Below are 16727 nucleotides of genomic sequence, written 5' to 3' on the forward strand. Positions count from 1 at the left end.
TCTTGGAACCTTGATGTAACTATTTTGCTTTTGGTATTGAAACCCATAGGAAAGACTTTGAGCTCTGTTTTAACTGGGTCTATCGCAGTTGCTGGTGGCATGATCTAATAAATGTTTATTGAGTGAATGAATGTAAAAATAAATTAGGTTAATGCACGTAAGTTTTGTTACAAATAAATGTTACTGTCTCTTTTGAAGATCAGCATGCCTCACTGCTTTTTTCTTTTATTTTTTTAGCTGTTGATGGACCTTTATTTTATTTATTTATATGTGGTGCTGAGAATCAAACCCAGTGCCTCACACTTGGTAGGCAAGCTCTCTACCTCTGAGCCACAACCCCAGTCCCTCGCTGCTTGTTTTTGTAAAGTGTTTTGAGGGCACAGTCATGCTTACTTTTTCATATGTTGTCTGTTACTGCTTATACACTGTAACATCAAAGGCGAGTTATTTTGACAGACCAGATGACTCGCAAAGGTTAAAATATTAAGTCTGACCTTTTACAGAAAAATTTTCCTGACTCTTCCTCTGTGCAGGTAAATGACTTTCCTTTTCATACTATTTGAAAAGGACAGAGGAAATTAGTAAAACTGACTTTTTTTTTCTATGAAAACATTTCTATAAAAATATGGCAATGTCCCTTTTCTTTGTTTTCTATTTCAAACAGTCATATTTTTGACCCTGATGTTTGTTAATGAACAGGCAGGTGCGAACTTTTATAAGATGACTGGCTTGGGTCCTTTACCTCAAGCTCTTTATAATGGTGAACCGTTTAACCATGAAGAGATGAATATTAAAGAGCTAGAAATGGCTGTTCTTCACAGAATGATGGATGCATGTGTATATTTACAAAGAGATGTTTTTATGGTAAGTAAACATTTTGAGGAACTACATAAATTATATTTTCTAATTAAAATTGGTAATGGTACAAGTTAACTTTAGAAATTTTCATTCTTATAATTTCAGTGATTAGAAAATTTCTTGTACATAATTACATCTTAAAATTAATTTAAATTCTAGTTTTTACAAGAAAATTTAATAGTAATCCCAAGTTGTATGCTATTTATTGATTTATTTCAGACTAATCTTCAAATTATCTGCATAATTTTATAAATACATAAAAATTGCTAATTTTTAACATTATTTTTGTTGTCTTAGGGCACGTTGAATGATCAAATGAATGCAGTAGATTTCCTAATGGATAAGAATAATGTTGTACCCCGTATAAATTCCTTGATTTTGCACACTAAACCTCAGTATCTTAATTTAATATCTTCATCAGGTAAAATAACCCTCCATATACTATTCTAAAGATGCTTTCTGTGAATATTTTATTAATTCATTATTGAACATTTAATATGAAATTTTTCAGTAACTACTGATATTGAAGATTTCTCTACTTACTTTTTCTTGGATTCACAAGATAAGAGTGCTGTGATTGCAGAGAACATGGATTATTTAACCCAAGAAGATAGTAAGTTTATTTTATGGAATTTATTCGTAAAGTAATGAAAACTTAGCATTTTGTTACTTTATTATGTCGGTGTTATTGACTGGAGAACATGAATCAATTTGTTACTTTATAATTTGTTACAAAAGAAGGATTATGCTGGGAAAATTGTGCCTCTTATCCTAACTTAAGCATAGATGCAATAGACATTCATCTTGTGTTTTTGCCTTGTTTTAAAGTAAACTGTTCCATTTTCACCTTTTTAAGAACGTGATAAATCTTTTTCATAGCTATGTAAACTGATAAAATACATGAATAAAGGTGCAGCTCCTAGATAGAGGGGAATATAGTTTTCTGCACTGCAATTATCCAAAATCTGAATGTTTTGCTTAGTTTGGGATCATAACCAGAAAATGAGAGATCAGAACAGTAACATTTTTGGAAATAAGGATTTATTTGGCTTAAACAAAGAAGTCTGCAGTGAGATGACAGATTTGTTAGTGTATAATTAATTATTCAAATAGGTGAAGATGATTAGTGCAGGGGTTTTTGTTGTTGTTGTTGTTGTTGGTGGTGGTGGTGGTGGTGGTGGTGGTTGTTTCGGGGGGTTTTGTTTTTTGACCTGCTTTGCTTTGGAAATAAAAGTAAGAGTTAATAAGTAAAAGATAAAAGAATGCTGACTCGTGTTTCAGTATATAAGAAGTAACTTTGTAACAATAGAAATGATCTAAAGATAGTGAACTGTTCTAAGGGGTGAACTTACAAATCAGAGATTTAAAGCAAAGTCTACACAGTTTTTAAGAATGCCATAAACTGAGTCCAAATTGGCACCTGGATTACTTTCAGATTCCATGATTTAGGTACATGAAGTTACATATCTATAAGAAATCCATCAAATAAAATACAGTTCCATATTATGACATGTTGTGTCCTTGATCAGATTCTGGGTTGTATTTTAAAAATGCCTCTTGGCATCTGACTAAACCTTTTTGATAATGCCTTTTGTTAACTGTCTGCCAATTAAAGGAATAATAAGAATCTTATTTGTGTTCATAAAAATGTGTGAAGAAGTAATGCAGTTTGAAACTTAACAGTTGAGGTGGTGAAAGTGCTGATATTAAGGCAGTGTTGGGATTTGTCTTTGAAAAGAATGCGTTAGTGCCCTACTCTTGTTTCTAAAGGTTGAGAGGGGAATCAATGCTGTGCTGAGTGTGTGTGGTTTCTCTTATTAACAAGGCCAATTTTTGCAGAGTTAGATAGCATTGACTATGGTAATTACTGTAGTTTCAAATCTGTTCAGGAGTAAGTTTGGGGCACAGCAAATTTTTATTTTAAATTGGTGACCTAATCTAAAGGATTCATTTTTCTGTAGGTTTTAATTATCATTTCGGATGTTACATACCAATGTTGGATGGAATTATACCCATTTAACTGTGAAAAAAGAATTAAAAATGGTTTCTTCCTATGGACTTGAAATTTTGAAGTTTTTCTGAAAAGAGAATTATATCATCTATTGATAGGATAAAAAGATACAAATTAGCCAAGTAAATGATAGCTAGAAATCAGTAATTATAAGCTATTTTCTGAATCTATTAACAAACTTGACTGTCTGTTTTTACATTATGTGGGGTATGAATAACAATTTTTCAAATAAATATATCTAGAAGACAGTTTTACTTGCCAACCCTGGAATCATGAAAGCTATAAAAAAAATTTCGCTATTGGTAAAGGTATTTCACACATCTGTCCCTTAGGGATTATTCTCCTATTTAATTTTTAATTTTTTGTATCTGCATTTATATAAAGAATATACAATGAATTACTCTTCTAACACTTTTAAATGTTTGTACATATGTCCACATAACACATTTTTCTGAAATAATAATATAAATATTTTGTCTTGTGTTGGAAAACATTTTTTAGTTTGATTTTTAGAAAGAATTAATTTTACTTGACTATTTGAAACTTTCAGCTGATGATGTAATCTCTGCAGTCACTCTGTGGATTATTGCTGATTTTGATACACCATCTGGGAGAAAACTACTTTTTAATGCATTAAAGCACATGGTGAGTTACTGTTCTTCCTCCAAAGTTGTACTTTATTACAATTTCATGAAAGCATTCATTAAATTTTTATTTCCCCTTGTGTTAACATTTTAACTTGATTAAAACATAGCACTAAAGAAACTAAGGAATATAGTATCCTTGTAAAACAGGTAACCTTCCCCAGAAGAAGATAAACCTATCTATCTTCTATAACCTATAACCTATTTATTCTCTTGAAGCCTTTATGAACCAAAATATACATGTCTAATAGTGATTTTGAACAGATTACTAAAACAGAATATTAGAGCTTATTACTAACTTAATGATCCCAGGATTGCTTTTTATCAGTAGTAGCTAGTAATAGCAGTCTTTGGTTACATAAGGTGACAGTACTTTCTGCCTTAATATTTAAGAAAAATTAAGTAACCTTGTCTTAAAAATATTTTAAGCTTTAATTAAATTTCTTTTCTTATTATTAGAACATTGTAAACAAATATACTTGAGGATTCATTTCTGTGTTTATTTAAAAGTACTGTTTAATAACCACCTGTATTTCTTTTTTTTAAATTCATTTTTATTGTAAACAAATGGGATACAACTTGTTTCTCTGTTTGTACGTGAAGTAGAGGCATACCATTTGTGTAATCATGCATTTACCTAGGATAATAGTTTTTGATTCATTCTCTTATGTTTTTCATCCCCCCCACCCCTCCCCACCCCTCTTATCCTTCTCTACAGTCCCTCCTTCCTCCATTCTTGCCCCCCTGCCCCCCCATTATGTATCATCAACAGCTTATCAGCGAGATCATTTGTCCTTTGTTTTTTGGAAATTGGCTTATCTCACTTAGCATTATAGTCTCCAATTTCATCCATTTGCCTGAAAATGCCATAATTTTATTATTTTTTATGGCTGAGTAATATTCCATTGTGTGTGTGTGTGTGTGTGTGTGTGTGTGTGTGTGTATATATACCACAGTTTATCCATTCATCAACTGAAGGACATCTAGGTTGGTTCCACAATCTGGCTATTGTGAATTGAGCAGCAATGAACATTGTTGTGGCTGTATCTCTGTACTATGCTGATTTTAAGTCCTTTGGGTATAGGCCAAGGAGTGGGATAGCTGGGTCAAATGGTGGTTCCATTCCAAGTTTTCTAAGGAATCTCCACACTTCTTTCCAGAGTGGCTGCACTAATTTGCAGCCCCACGAGCAATGTATGAGTGTACCTTTTTCCCCACATCGTCTCCAACACCTATTGTTACTTGTATTCTTGATAATCTCCATTCTAATTGGGGTGAGATGGAATCTTAGGGTAGTTTTGATTTGCATTTCTCTTATTACTAAAGATGGTGAACATTTTTTCATATATCTGTTGATTGCTTGTAGATGTAGATAGGAACAAGTGTCTGTTCCTATCCTTAGCCCATTTGTTGATTGGATTATTTGTATTCTTGGTGTAGAGTTTTTTGAGTTCTTTATAGATTCTGGAAATTAGTGCTCTATCTGAAGTATGAGTGGCAAAGATTTTCTCCCACTCTGTATGCTCTCTCTTCACATTGCTGATAGTTTCCTTTGCTGAGAGAAAGCTTTTTAGTTTGAATCTATCCCAGTTATTGATTCTTGCTTTTATTTCTTGTGCTATGGGAGTCCTGTTAAGGAAGTCTGATCCTAAGCCAACAAGTTGAAGATTTGGACCTACTTTTTCTTCTATAAGATGCAGGGTCTCTGGTCTGATTCCAAGGTCCTTGATCCATTGTGAGTTGATTTTTGTGTAGGGTGAGAGATAGGGGTTTAGTTTCATTCTGTTGCATATGGATTTCCAGTTTTCCCAGCACCATTTGTTGAAGAGGCTATCTTTTCTCCATTGCATATTTTTGGCACCTTTGTCTAGAATGAGAACATTGTATTTATTTGGGTTTGTGTCCATATCCTCTATTCTGTACCATTGATTTACCTGTCTATTTTGGTACCAATACCATGCCGTTTTTGTTACTATTGCTTTGTAGTATAGTTAAAGATCTGGTATTGAGATACCCCCTGTTTCATTCTTCCTGCTAAGGATTGCTTTAGCTATTCTAGGTTTCTTATTCTTCCAGATGAATTTCATGATTGCTTGCTCTATTTCTGTAAGGTACATCATTGGGATTTTAATTGGAATTGCATTGAATCTGTATAGTACTTTTGGTAGTATGGCCATTTTGTCAATATTAATTCTGCCTGTCCAAGAACATGGGAGATCTTTCCATCTTCTAAGGTCTTCCTCAATTTCTTTCTTCAATGTTTTGTAGTCTTCATTGTAGAGATCTTTCACCTCTTTTTTGAGATTGTTTCCCAAGTATTTTATTTTTTTTGAGGCTATTGCAAATGGAGTTGTTTTCCTCATTTCCCTTTCAGATGTTTCATTGCTTGCGTATAAAAATGCTATAGATTTATGCATTTTGATTTTATAACCTGCTGTTTTGCTGAATTCATTGATGAGGTCTAGAAGTTTTCTGGAGGAGTTTTTTGGATCCTCTAAATATAGAATCTTGTCATCAGCAAATAGTGACAACTTAAGTTCCTCTTTTCCTATTCGTATCCCTTTAATTTCTTTGGTGTGTCTAATTGCTCTGGCTAGAGTTTTGAGGACAGTGTTGAATAGAAGTGGTGAAAGAGGACATCCCTGTCTTGTTCCCGTTTTTAAAGTGAATGGTTTCAGTTTCTCTCTATTAAGAATGATGTTGGCCATGGGCTTAGCATAAATAACCTTTACAATGTTCAGGTATGTTCCTATTATCCTTATTTTTTCTAGTGTTTTGAGCATGAAGGGGTATTGTATTTTGTCAAACACTTTTTCTGCATCTATTGAAATAACCATATGATTCTTATCCTTAAGTCTATTGACATGATGGATTATGTTTATTGATTTATGGATGTTAAACCATCCTTGCATTTCAGGGATGAACCCCACTTGATCGTGGTGCACGATTTTCTTAATATGTTTTTGGGTATGGTTTGCCAATATTTTGTTAAGGATCTTTGCATCTATATTCATCAAGGATATTGGTCTAAAATTTTCTTTCCTTGATGTGTCTTTGCTTGGTTTGGGTATGAGGGTAATATTAGCTTCATAGAATGAGTTTGGCAGAGTACCCTCCTTTTCTGTTTCCTGGAATACTTTGAGAAGTATTGGAATGAGTTCTTCTTTGAAGGTCTTGTAGAACTCGGCTGAGAATCCATCTGGTCCTGGGTTTTTCTTGGATGGTAGGTTTTTAATGGCTTCTTCTATTTCATTGCTTGCTATTGATCTGTTTAAATTGTGTATGTCCTCCTGATTCAGTTTGGGAGGAGCATATGTTTCCAGAAATTTATCAATGTCTTTGGTAGTTTCTATTTTGTTGGAATACAGATTTTCAAAGTAACTTCTCATCACGTTATGTATCTCAGTGGTATCTGTTGTGATATTTCCTTTTTCATCACGAATTTTAGTAATTTGAGTCTTCTCTCTCCTTCTCTTTGTTAGTGTGGCTAAGGGTTTGTCTATTTTGTTTACTTTTTCAAAGAACCAACTTTTTGGTTTGTCAATTTTTTGAATTGTTTCTTTTGTTTCAATTTCATTGATTTCATCTCTGATTTTAATTATTTCCTGTCTTTAACTACTTTTGCTATTATTCTATTGTTCTTTTTCTAGGGCTTTGAGCTGTAATGTTAGGTCATTTAGTTGTTGACTTTTCATTCTTTTCTGGAATGTGCTCCATGCAGTGAATTTTCCTCTTAGTACCACTTTCATAATGTCCCAGAGATTTTGATATGTTGTATCGTCGTTCTCATTGACCTCTAAGAATTTTTTTATCTCCTCCTTGATGTTTTCTGTTATCCATGTTTCATTCAATAGCATATTATTTAGTCGCCAGGTGTTGGAGTAATTTCTGTTTTTTATTTTGTCATTGATTTCTATTCTCAGTCCATTATGATCTGATAGAACACAAGGCAGTATCTATTTTTTTGCATTTCCTAAGGGCTGCTTTGTGGCATAACATATGGTCTGTTTTCAAGAAGGTTCCATGTGCTGCTGAGAAGAAAGTGAATCTGCTTGTTGATGGATGGAATATTCTATATATGTCAATTAAGTATAGGTTATTGATTATGTTATTGAGTTCTATGGTTTCTTTGGTTGGTTTTTGTTTTGGAAGATCTATCTAGTGGTGACAGTGGTGCATTAAAGTCACCCAGAATTATTGCGTTGTGGTCTATTTAATTCCTGAAATTGAGAAGGATTTGTTTGATGTACAGGGATGCACCATTGTTTGGAGCATAAATATTTACTATCATTATGTCTTCCTGATTTATAGTTTCCTTAAGCAGTATGAAATGTCCTTCTTTTTTTTTTTTTTTTTTTTTTAGTTTTTTATTTTTTTTTATTTTATTTTTTTTACGTTTACATAGGGTAATGATGTTTATTTTTTTTCCCTTCCCCCCACCCCTCCCCACTCCTCTTTTCCCTCTATACAATCCTTCTTTCCTTCATTCTTACCGCTGTCCTTAGCCTAACTCTAAACCTAACCCTAAACCTAATGCTAACCCCTCGCACCCCCCATTATATGTCCTCATCCGTTTATCAGTGAGATCATTCGTCCTTTAGTTTTTTGAGATTGGCTTATCTCACTTAGCATGATATTCTCCAATTTTGACCATTTGCCTACAAATGCCATAATTTTATCATTCTTCATTGCGGAGTAATATTCCATTGTATAAATATGCCACAGTTTCTTTATCCATTCATCAACTGAAGGGCATCTAGGTTGGTTCCACAATCTGGCTATGGTGAATTGAGCAGCAATGAACATTGATGTGGCTGTATCTCTGTAGTATGCTGATTTTAAGTCCTTTGGGTATAGGCCAAGGAGTGGGATAGCTGGGTCAAATGGTGTTTCCATTCCAAGCTTTCTGAGGAATCTCCACACTGCTTTCCAGAGTGGCTGCACTAATTTGCAACCCCACCAGCAATGTATGAGTGTTCCTTTTTCACCACATCCTCGCCAACACCTATTATTGCTTGTATTCTTGATAATCGCCATTCTAATTGGGGTGAGATGAAATCTTAGGGTAGTTTTGATTTGCATTTCCCTTATTACTAGGGATGTTGAACATTTTTTCATATATCTGTTGATTACTTGTATATCTTCTTCTGTGAAGTGTCTGTTCATTTCCTTAGCCCATTTGTTGGTTGGATTATTTGTATTCTTGGTGTAGAGTTTTTTGAGTTCTTTATAGATTCTGGAAATAGGCGCTCTATCTGAGGTATGGTTGCAAAGATATTCTCCGACTCTGTACGCTCTCTCTTCACATTTCTGATAGTTTCCTTTTCTGAGAGAAAGCTTTTAATTTTGAATCTATCCCAGTTATTGATTCTTGCTTTTATTTCTTGTGCTATGGGAGTCCTGTTAAGGAAGTCTGATCCTAAGCCAACAAGTTGAAGATTTGGACCTACTTTTTCTTCTATAAGATGCAGGGTCTCTGGTCTGATTCCGAGGTCCTTGTTCCATTTTGAGTTGAGTTTTGTGTAGGGTGAGAGATAGGGGTTTAATTTCATTCTATTGCATATGGTTATCCAGTTTTCCCAGCACCATTTGTTGAAGAGGCTATCTTTTCTCCATTGCATATTTTTGGAACCTTTGTCTAGTATGAGAAAATTGTATTTATTTGGGTTTGTGTCCATGTCCTCTATTCTGTACCATTGATCTACCTGTCTATTTTGGTACCAATACCATGCTGTTTTTGTTACTATTGCTTTGTAGTAGAGTTGAAGATCTGGTATTGCAATACCCCCTGCTTCGCTCTTGCTACTGAGGATTGCTTTAGCTATTCTAGGTTTTTTATTCTTCCAAATGAATTTCATAATTGCTTGCTCTATTTCTGCAAGGTACATCATTGGGATTTTAATTGGAATTGCATTGAAACTGTATAGCACTTTAGGTAGTATAGCCATTTTGACGATATTAATTCTGCCTATCCAGGAACGTGGGAGATCTTTTCATCTTCTAAGGTTTTCTTTAATTTCTTTCTTTAGTGTTCTGTAGTTCTCATTGTAGAGGTCTTTCACCTCTTTTGTGAGATTGATTCCCAAGTATTTTATTTTTTTCGATGCTATTGTGAATGGGGTAGTTTTCCTAATTTCTCTTTCTGAAGATTCATCACTTATGTATAAAAATGCATTAGATTTATGAGCATTGATCTTTTATCCCACTACTTTACTGAATTCACTTATGAGTTCTAAAAGTTTTCTGGTGGAATTTCCAGGTTCCTCTAAATATATAATCATGTCATCAGCGAACAGGGATAGTTTGAGTTCTTCTTTTCCTATTCGTATCCCTTTAATTTCTTTGGTTTGTCTGATTGCTCTGGCTAGAGTCTCAAGGACGATGTTGAATAGAAGCGGTGAAAGAGGGCATCCCTGCCTTGTTCCAGTTTTTAGGGGGAATGCTTTCAGTTTTTCACCATTTAGAATGATATTAGCCTTGGGCTTAGCGTAGATTGCCTTTATAATGTTAAGGAATGTTCCCACTACCCCAATTTTTTCTAGTGTTTTGAGCATGAAGGGATGCTGTATTTTATTGAATGCTTTTTCTGCATCTATTGAAATAATCATGTGATTCTTAACTTTAAGTCTGTTGATATGGTGAATGACATTTATTGATTTCCGAATGTTGAACCAACCTAGCATCCCTGGGATAAAACCCACTTGATCGTGGTGCACTATCTTTTTAATATATATTTGTATGCGATTTGCTAAAATTTTGTTGAGAATTTTTGCGTCGATGTTCATTAAGGATATTGGTCTGAAATTTTCTTTCCTAGATGTGTCTCTGTCTGGTTTAGGTATCAGGGTGATATTCACTTCATAGAACGAGTTTGGGAGGGTTCCCTCCTCTTCTATTTCATGAAATACTTTGAGGAGTATTGGAATGAGCTCTTCTTTAAAGGTTTTGTAGAACTCGGCTGAGAACCCATCTGGTCCTGGACTTTTCTTTGTTTTTAGGCTTTTGATGACCTCTTCTATTTCATTACTTGAAATTGATTTATTTAAGTTGTGTATGTCCTCCTCGTTCAGTTTAGGTAGTTCATATGTCTCTAGAAATTTGTTGATGTCTTCGAGGTTTTCTGTTTTGTTGGAGTATAGATTTTCAAAATAGCTTCTAATTATGTTTTGTATTTCACTCGTGTCTGTTGTGATGTTTCCTTGTTCATTCCAAATTTTAGTAATTTGAATTTTCTCCCTCTTTCTCTTTGTTAGTGTGGCTAAGGGTTTATCAATTTTATTTATTTTTTCAAAGAACCAACTATTTATTTTGTTAATTTTTCCAATTGTTTCTTTTGTTTCGATTTCGTTGATTTCGGCTCTGATTTTAACTATTTCCTGTCTTCTACTAATTTTAGTTTTGGTCTGCTCTTCTTTTTCTAGGGCTTTGAGCTGTAGTGTTAAGTCGTTTATTTGTTGATTTCTACTTCTTTTTTTGAATGCGCCCCATGAAATAAATCTTCCTCTAAGTACTGCTTTCATAGTGTCCCAGAGATTTTGATATGATGTGTCTTTGTTCTCGTTTACTTCTAAGAATTTTTTTATTTCCCTCTTGATGTCTTCTGTTATCCATTCATCATATAATAGTGTATTATTTAGTCTCCAGGTATTGGAGAAGTTTCTGTTTTTTATTCTGTCATTTATTTCTAATTTCAATCCATTATGATCTGATAGAGTACAAGGTAGTATCTCTATCTTCTTGTATTTGCTAACAGTAGCTTTGTGGCATAAAATATGGTCTATTTTAGAGAGGGATCCATGTGCTGCTGAGAAGAAAGTGTATTCGTTCTTTGTTGGATGGTATATTCTATATATGTCCGTTAAGTCTAAATTGCTGATTGTATTGTTGAGATCTATAGTTTCTTTATTCAATTTTTGTTTGGACGATCTATCCAGTGGTGAGAGAGGTGTGTTAAAATTGCCTAGTATTATTGTGTTGTGGTCTATTTGATTTCTGGAATTGAGAAGGATTTGTTTGACATACGTGGATGAGCCAATGTTCGGGGCATAGATATTTATGATTGTTATGTCTTGCTGATTTATGCTTCCCTTAAGCAGCATGTAATGTCCTTCTTTATCCCTTCTGACTAGTTTTGGTTTGAAGTCCACATTATCTGAGATGAGTATGGATACTCCAGCTTTTTTGCTGTGTCCGTGTGCATGGTATGTTTTTCCCCATCCTTTCACCTTTAGTCTATGGGTGTCTCTTTCTATGAGATGAGTCTCTTGCAGGCAGCATATTGTTGGATTTTTCTTTTTAATCCAATCTGCCAGTCTGTGTCTTTTGATTGATGAATTCAGACCATTAACATTCAGGGTTATTATTGTGATATGATTTGTATTCCCAGTCAATTGACTCATATTTGTTTTTGACATGATTTGGTTTCTCCTTTATTTGGCTGTTCCTTTAGGCTAGCGCCTCCTGTTGCTGATTTGCATCGTTGTTTTTCATCTCTTCTTCGTAGAATATTTTGCTGAGAATGTTCTGTAATGCTGGCTTCCTTTTTGTAAATTCCTTTAGCATTTGTTTATCATTGAAGGATCTTATTTCATCGTCAAATTTGAAGGTAAGTTTTGCTGGGTATAAGATTCTTGGTTGGCATCCGTTTTCTTTCAGGGCTTGGTATATGTTGTTCCAGGCCCTTCTAGCTTTTAGGGTCTGGATTGAACAATCTGCTGATATTCTTATTGGTTTCCCTCTGAATGTAATTTGATTCTTTTCTCTCGCGGCCTTTAAAATTCTGTCTTTATTTTGTATGTTAGGTATTTTCATAATAATGTGCCTTGGTGTGGGTCTGTTGTAATTTTGTATGTTTGGAGTCCTATAAGCCTCTTGTACTTGGTTTTCCATTTCATTCTTCAGATTTGGGAAATTTTCTGATATTATTTCATTGAATAGGTTGTTCATTCCTTTGGTTTGTTTCTCTGTACCTTCCTCAATCCCAATAATTCTGAAATTTGGCCTTTTCATGATATCCCATAATTTTTGTAGATTCTGTTCATGATTTCTTTCCATCTTCTCTGTTTGGCCAACTTTGTTTTCAAGATTAAATATTTTTTCTTCAGTGTCTGAGGTTCTGTCTTCCAGGTGTTCTATCCTATTGGTTATGCTTTCTATGGAGTTTTTAACTTGGTTTATTGTTTCCTTCATTTGAAGAATTTCTCTTTGTTTTTTTTTTCAGTATCTCTAACTCTTTATTGAAATGATCTCTTGCTTCCCGTATTTGGTCTTTTAACTGTTGATTGGTGCGATCATTTAATGCCTGCATTTGCTCTTTCATCTCCTCCTTCAATGCCTGCATTTGCTCTTTCATCTCCTCATTAGCCTCCCTGATCGTTTTAATTACGTACATTCTGAACTCCCTTTCTGACATTTCTTCTGCTGTGCTGTCATTGGGTTTTATTGATGTAGTATCTAGGTTTGTTTGGGACATTTTCTTCCCTTGTTTTCTCATATTGGTCAGTTGTCAGTGGGACCCTGAGATATTGCAGTTTTCCTCTATTGGCTTATATTTTCCCGGTAGATTTCCAGTGTATCACCTCCCAGCCTTCAGTAGCCTGATGTCTTGGAGGAATCTGATAAAGCAGTGCATCCGAAGAAAACTGCCCCTAGCCCCCTACTGGTTCCACGGTTTGGAACTGGCTCTGTGCGGAAATGCTCTCACTGTGGGCCTGCACCGTGCAGCTGGCCGTGTGGGAGGAGCCCACTGCCGGAGTGTGGAAGACTACCTTGGGAAGACTCTAGCTGCCCTGCCTGGCTCCAATAAGCCACCTATATCTGGGCCTGCCACCCAGGCCAAGTTTTACCCAGTGGGCAGACTCACCCGTGGCTCTATTTCAGTCCGAGTCTCTCAGTGCCTCCCCTTCTTAACTCCTGGGTTCTGGAGCGACTGGGGGTGCAGTCTCCCTCTAGGCCGCCATCTTGGATCGCACCGTGAAGAGAGCCTGCAGCCGGAGTGGGCAGAGCCGCCTGAAGAGGTCTCTGGCTGCCCTGCCCTGATCCCAGAGGCTGCTTGCAGATCGAAGCTCTCCGTTGGTTCGGGGGCTTGTGGCTGGTTCTATGTAAAAAGACTCTCACTGGGCGGTCAGCTCCGAGAAGCTAGTCTTGAACGGCACCTCCCACTGCAGGGGTCCAGGCTACTTGGGGAAGTCTCTGGCTGTCCTATCCTGGTCCCTGAATCTGCTTGCATGCCGGAGTACGCTGCGCTGCACTGGCTCCGGGACTTGGAGCTTGTTCTGGTCAGAAAGGCTCTCACTATCGGGCCAGTTCCGTTCCGAGAACCTGGAGAAGCTGGCTGTGTGGGAGGGGCCCACCGCCGGAGTGTGCAGGGCTGCCTGTGGATGACTCTAGCTGCCCTGCCCGGCTCCGATAAGCCACCTCTATCTGGGCCTGCCACCCGGGCCGAGCTTTACCCAGTGGGCAGACACACCCGTGGCTCTATTTCAGTCCGAGTCTCTCAATGCCTCCCCTTCTTAACTCCTGGGTTCTGGAGCGACTGGAGGTACAGTCTCCCTCTAGGCCGCCATCTTGGATCGCCCCCTGAAATGTCCTTCTTTATCCCTTCTAACTTTGGCGTGAAGTCCACTTTATCTGATAGAAGGATGGAAACCCCCGCATTTTTACTGAGTCCATGTGCGTGGTAGGTTTTTTCCCATCCTTTCACCTTTAGTCTGTTGATATCTTTTTCTATGAGATGAGTCTCTTGCAGGCAGCATTTGGTTAGGTCTTTCTTTTTAATCCATTCTGCCAGTCTATGTCTTTTGATTGATGAGTTTAGGCCATTAATGTTCAGGGTTATTATTGAGATATGATATGTATTCCCAGTCATTTGGGCTTATTTTTGGTTTTTAATTTGGCTTGGTTTCTCCTTTGAGTGGTTTTCCTCTAAGGTAGTTTCTCCCTTTGCCGACCTCCATTGTTGTTTTTCATTTCCTCCTCATGGAATATTTTGTTGAGAACATTCTGTAGCACAGGCTTTCTACTTGTAAATTCTTTTAACTTTTGTTTATCATGGAAGGATTTTATTTCATCTTCAAATATGAAGGTTAGTTTTGCTGGGTATAGGATTCTTGGTTGACAACCATGTTCTTTCAGAGCTTGAAATACGTTGTTCCAGTCCTTCTAGCTTTTAGAGTCTGGGTTGAGAAGTCTGCTGCTATCTGTATTGGTTTCCCCCTATATGTAATCTGATGCTTTTCTCTTGCAGCCTTCAACATCCTACCTTCATTTTGAATGTTAGGCATTTTCATTATAATGTGCCTTGGTGTGGATCTGTTGTGATTTTGTGCATTTGGTGTTCTGTAAACCTCTTGTATTTGATTTTCCTTTTCATTCTTCAGGTTTGAGAAATTTTCTGATATTATTTCCTTGAACAGGTTGTTCATTCCTTTGGTTTGTATCTCTGTGCCTTCCTCAATCCCAATAATTCTTAAATTTGGTCTTTTCATGATGTCCCATAGTTCTTGGAGATTCTGTTCATGATTTCTTACCATCATCTCTGTTAGGACAACTTTATTTTCAAGATTAAATATTTTATCTTCATTGTCTGAGGTTCTGTCTTCAAAGTGGTCTAGTCTTTTGGTGATGCTTTCCTTTGAGTTTTTTATTTGGTTTATAGTTTCCTTCATTTCACAGATTTCTGTTTGTTTTTGTTTTTGTTTTTGTTTTTGTTTTTTTTGAGAATCTCTCTTTGTTGAAATGATCTTTTGTTTCCTGCAGTTGCTCTTTCAGCTTATTGTATTATCATTCATTGCCTGCATTTGCTCTCTTATCTCATCCTTTGCTTCACGAATCATCTTAATTATGTATAATCTGACATTTCTTCTAACATACTGTCATTGTATTCTATTAATATAGAATCTAGATTTGTTTGGATCATTTTCTTCCCTTGTTTTTTCATGTTGTTCTTGTATCTTCCCCTCTAGCAGTGCAGATCTGGGGTATTGCAGATTCCCCCTATACGCTTATAGTGGCCCTATAGGTTTCCAAAACCTTTTCTTTAAGGGGAGATCAATATTAGCATTGCCCAATTCAGACACTATGCAATCCTAGACCAAATAGCCCCTATGAGGACAATAACAGTATTGTCATAATAAACAGAATGAGTTCAAATATTATCTTCAGTGAAACAAACAGATTTGCAATAAGGTCTGCAGTTTCTAATGGAGGACAAAGAGGATGCAGAGGATGTAGAATGTGGCTGTTAATGTGATAGGAAAAGAATATACAGGAGTTCTAGATAATAGAAAGGGTGAGAGTGTAATCAAAAGAAATTGGATGTTAGCATGCCAAAAAGGGAGAAAGAGACTCTGAGGGAATAGGTAAACAAAAGGAAAAGAGAGCAAGAAAAGTAAAGAAATAAAAACTTAAATTTTTTCAATAAGGAGAAAAAAGAAAATCTATAGTATAAACAGTCATATAGTAATGAAACCTCCCAGTCTTCAGTAGCCTGATGCATGAGAGGTACCTGACAATGAGCGTCAAGTCTCCAGCAGGCATCTCAGGATGGGTTTTGCCCCACCTAAAGATCGGAGCTATGGCTTCCAGGATTATCCAAGATGGCCACTCTGGTTTCCAAATCTGTTGGCAATTGAGAGTCTGCAGTTCAGGGTGAGATGTGATCAGCAGGAGGTCCTGGAAGCGGGATGTGGTTGGTCAGGCAGGGGTCCTGGAGGTCAGGTGTGTTTGGTGTGGTTGTGGGATCCTGGAAGCCAGGTGCAATCAGTCGGTCTGGGGTCCTGGTGATAGGGCGCAGTCAGTTGGTCTGGGGATCCTGGCAGCAGGGAGCAGTCAGTTGATGTGAGGACCCCAGAGGCAGGGAGTGATCGGTCTGGCTGAGGGATCCTGGAGACAGGGCTCAGTCAGTTTGGCCAGCAGTCCTATGGGGCCTGGCTGTTGTCTCAAAATGGCGACAGCCACATGTAATCAAACCTGCAGGTACTGTAACAGTGAACTTCCAGGCAACAGCAGGCAGCTGGTGCTCCACTGGCGGTCCGTGGTCAGTCTGCTGACTGTTGTTAGACGATCAGGAGGTGAACCTCGGGGGATGGGTGATGGATAGGTGTAAGGCAGGCGATGGACAGGTGAGAGGCAGGCAAATGGCAGATGATAGGCGCCTGACAGTGAGTAATCAAGAAACAGATATCCTCTGCTTGAAACCGGAGTTATGGAGCAAA

At 36.7% G+C, this 16727-nt stretch overlaps 1 protein-coding gene across 1 annotated transcript in view; it reads left to right on the plus strand.

The window, feature by feature from the left end:
• Positions 1-16727, plus strand: part of Uggt2 (UDP-glucose glycoprotein glucosyltransferase 2) — a 190036-nt gene that overhangs the window by 65072 nt on the left and 108237 nt on the right. The window contains 4 exon segments of the mRNA XM_047554270.1: positions 700-864; positions 1156-1279; positions 1370-1471; positions 3420-3514. Coding sequence (XP_047410226.1) covers positions 700-864; positions 1156-1279; positions 1370-1471; positions 3420-3514 — 486 coding nt within the window.

The sequence above is a fragment of the Sciurus carolinensis genome, chromosome 5 (assembly GCF_902686445.1).
Source record: "Sciurus carolinensis chromosome 5, mSciCar1.2, whole genome shotgun sequence".
Classification (NCBI taxonomy): domain Eukaryota; kingdom Metazoa; phylum Chordata; class Mammalia; order Rodentia; family Sciuridae; genus Sciurus; species Sciurus carolinensis.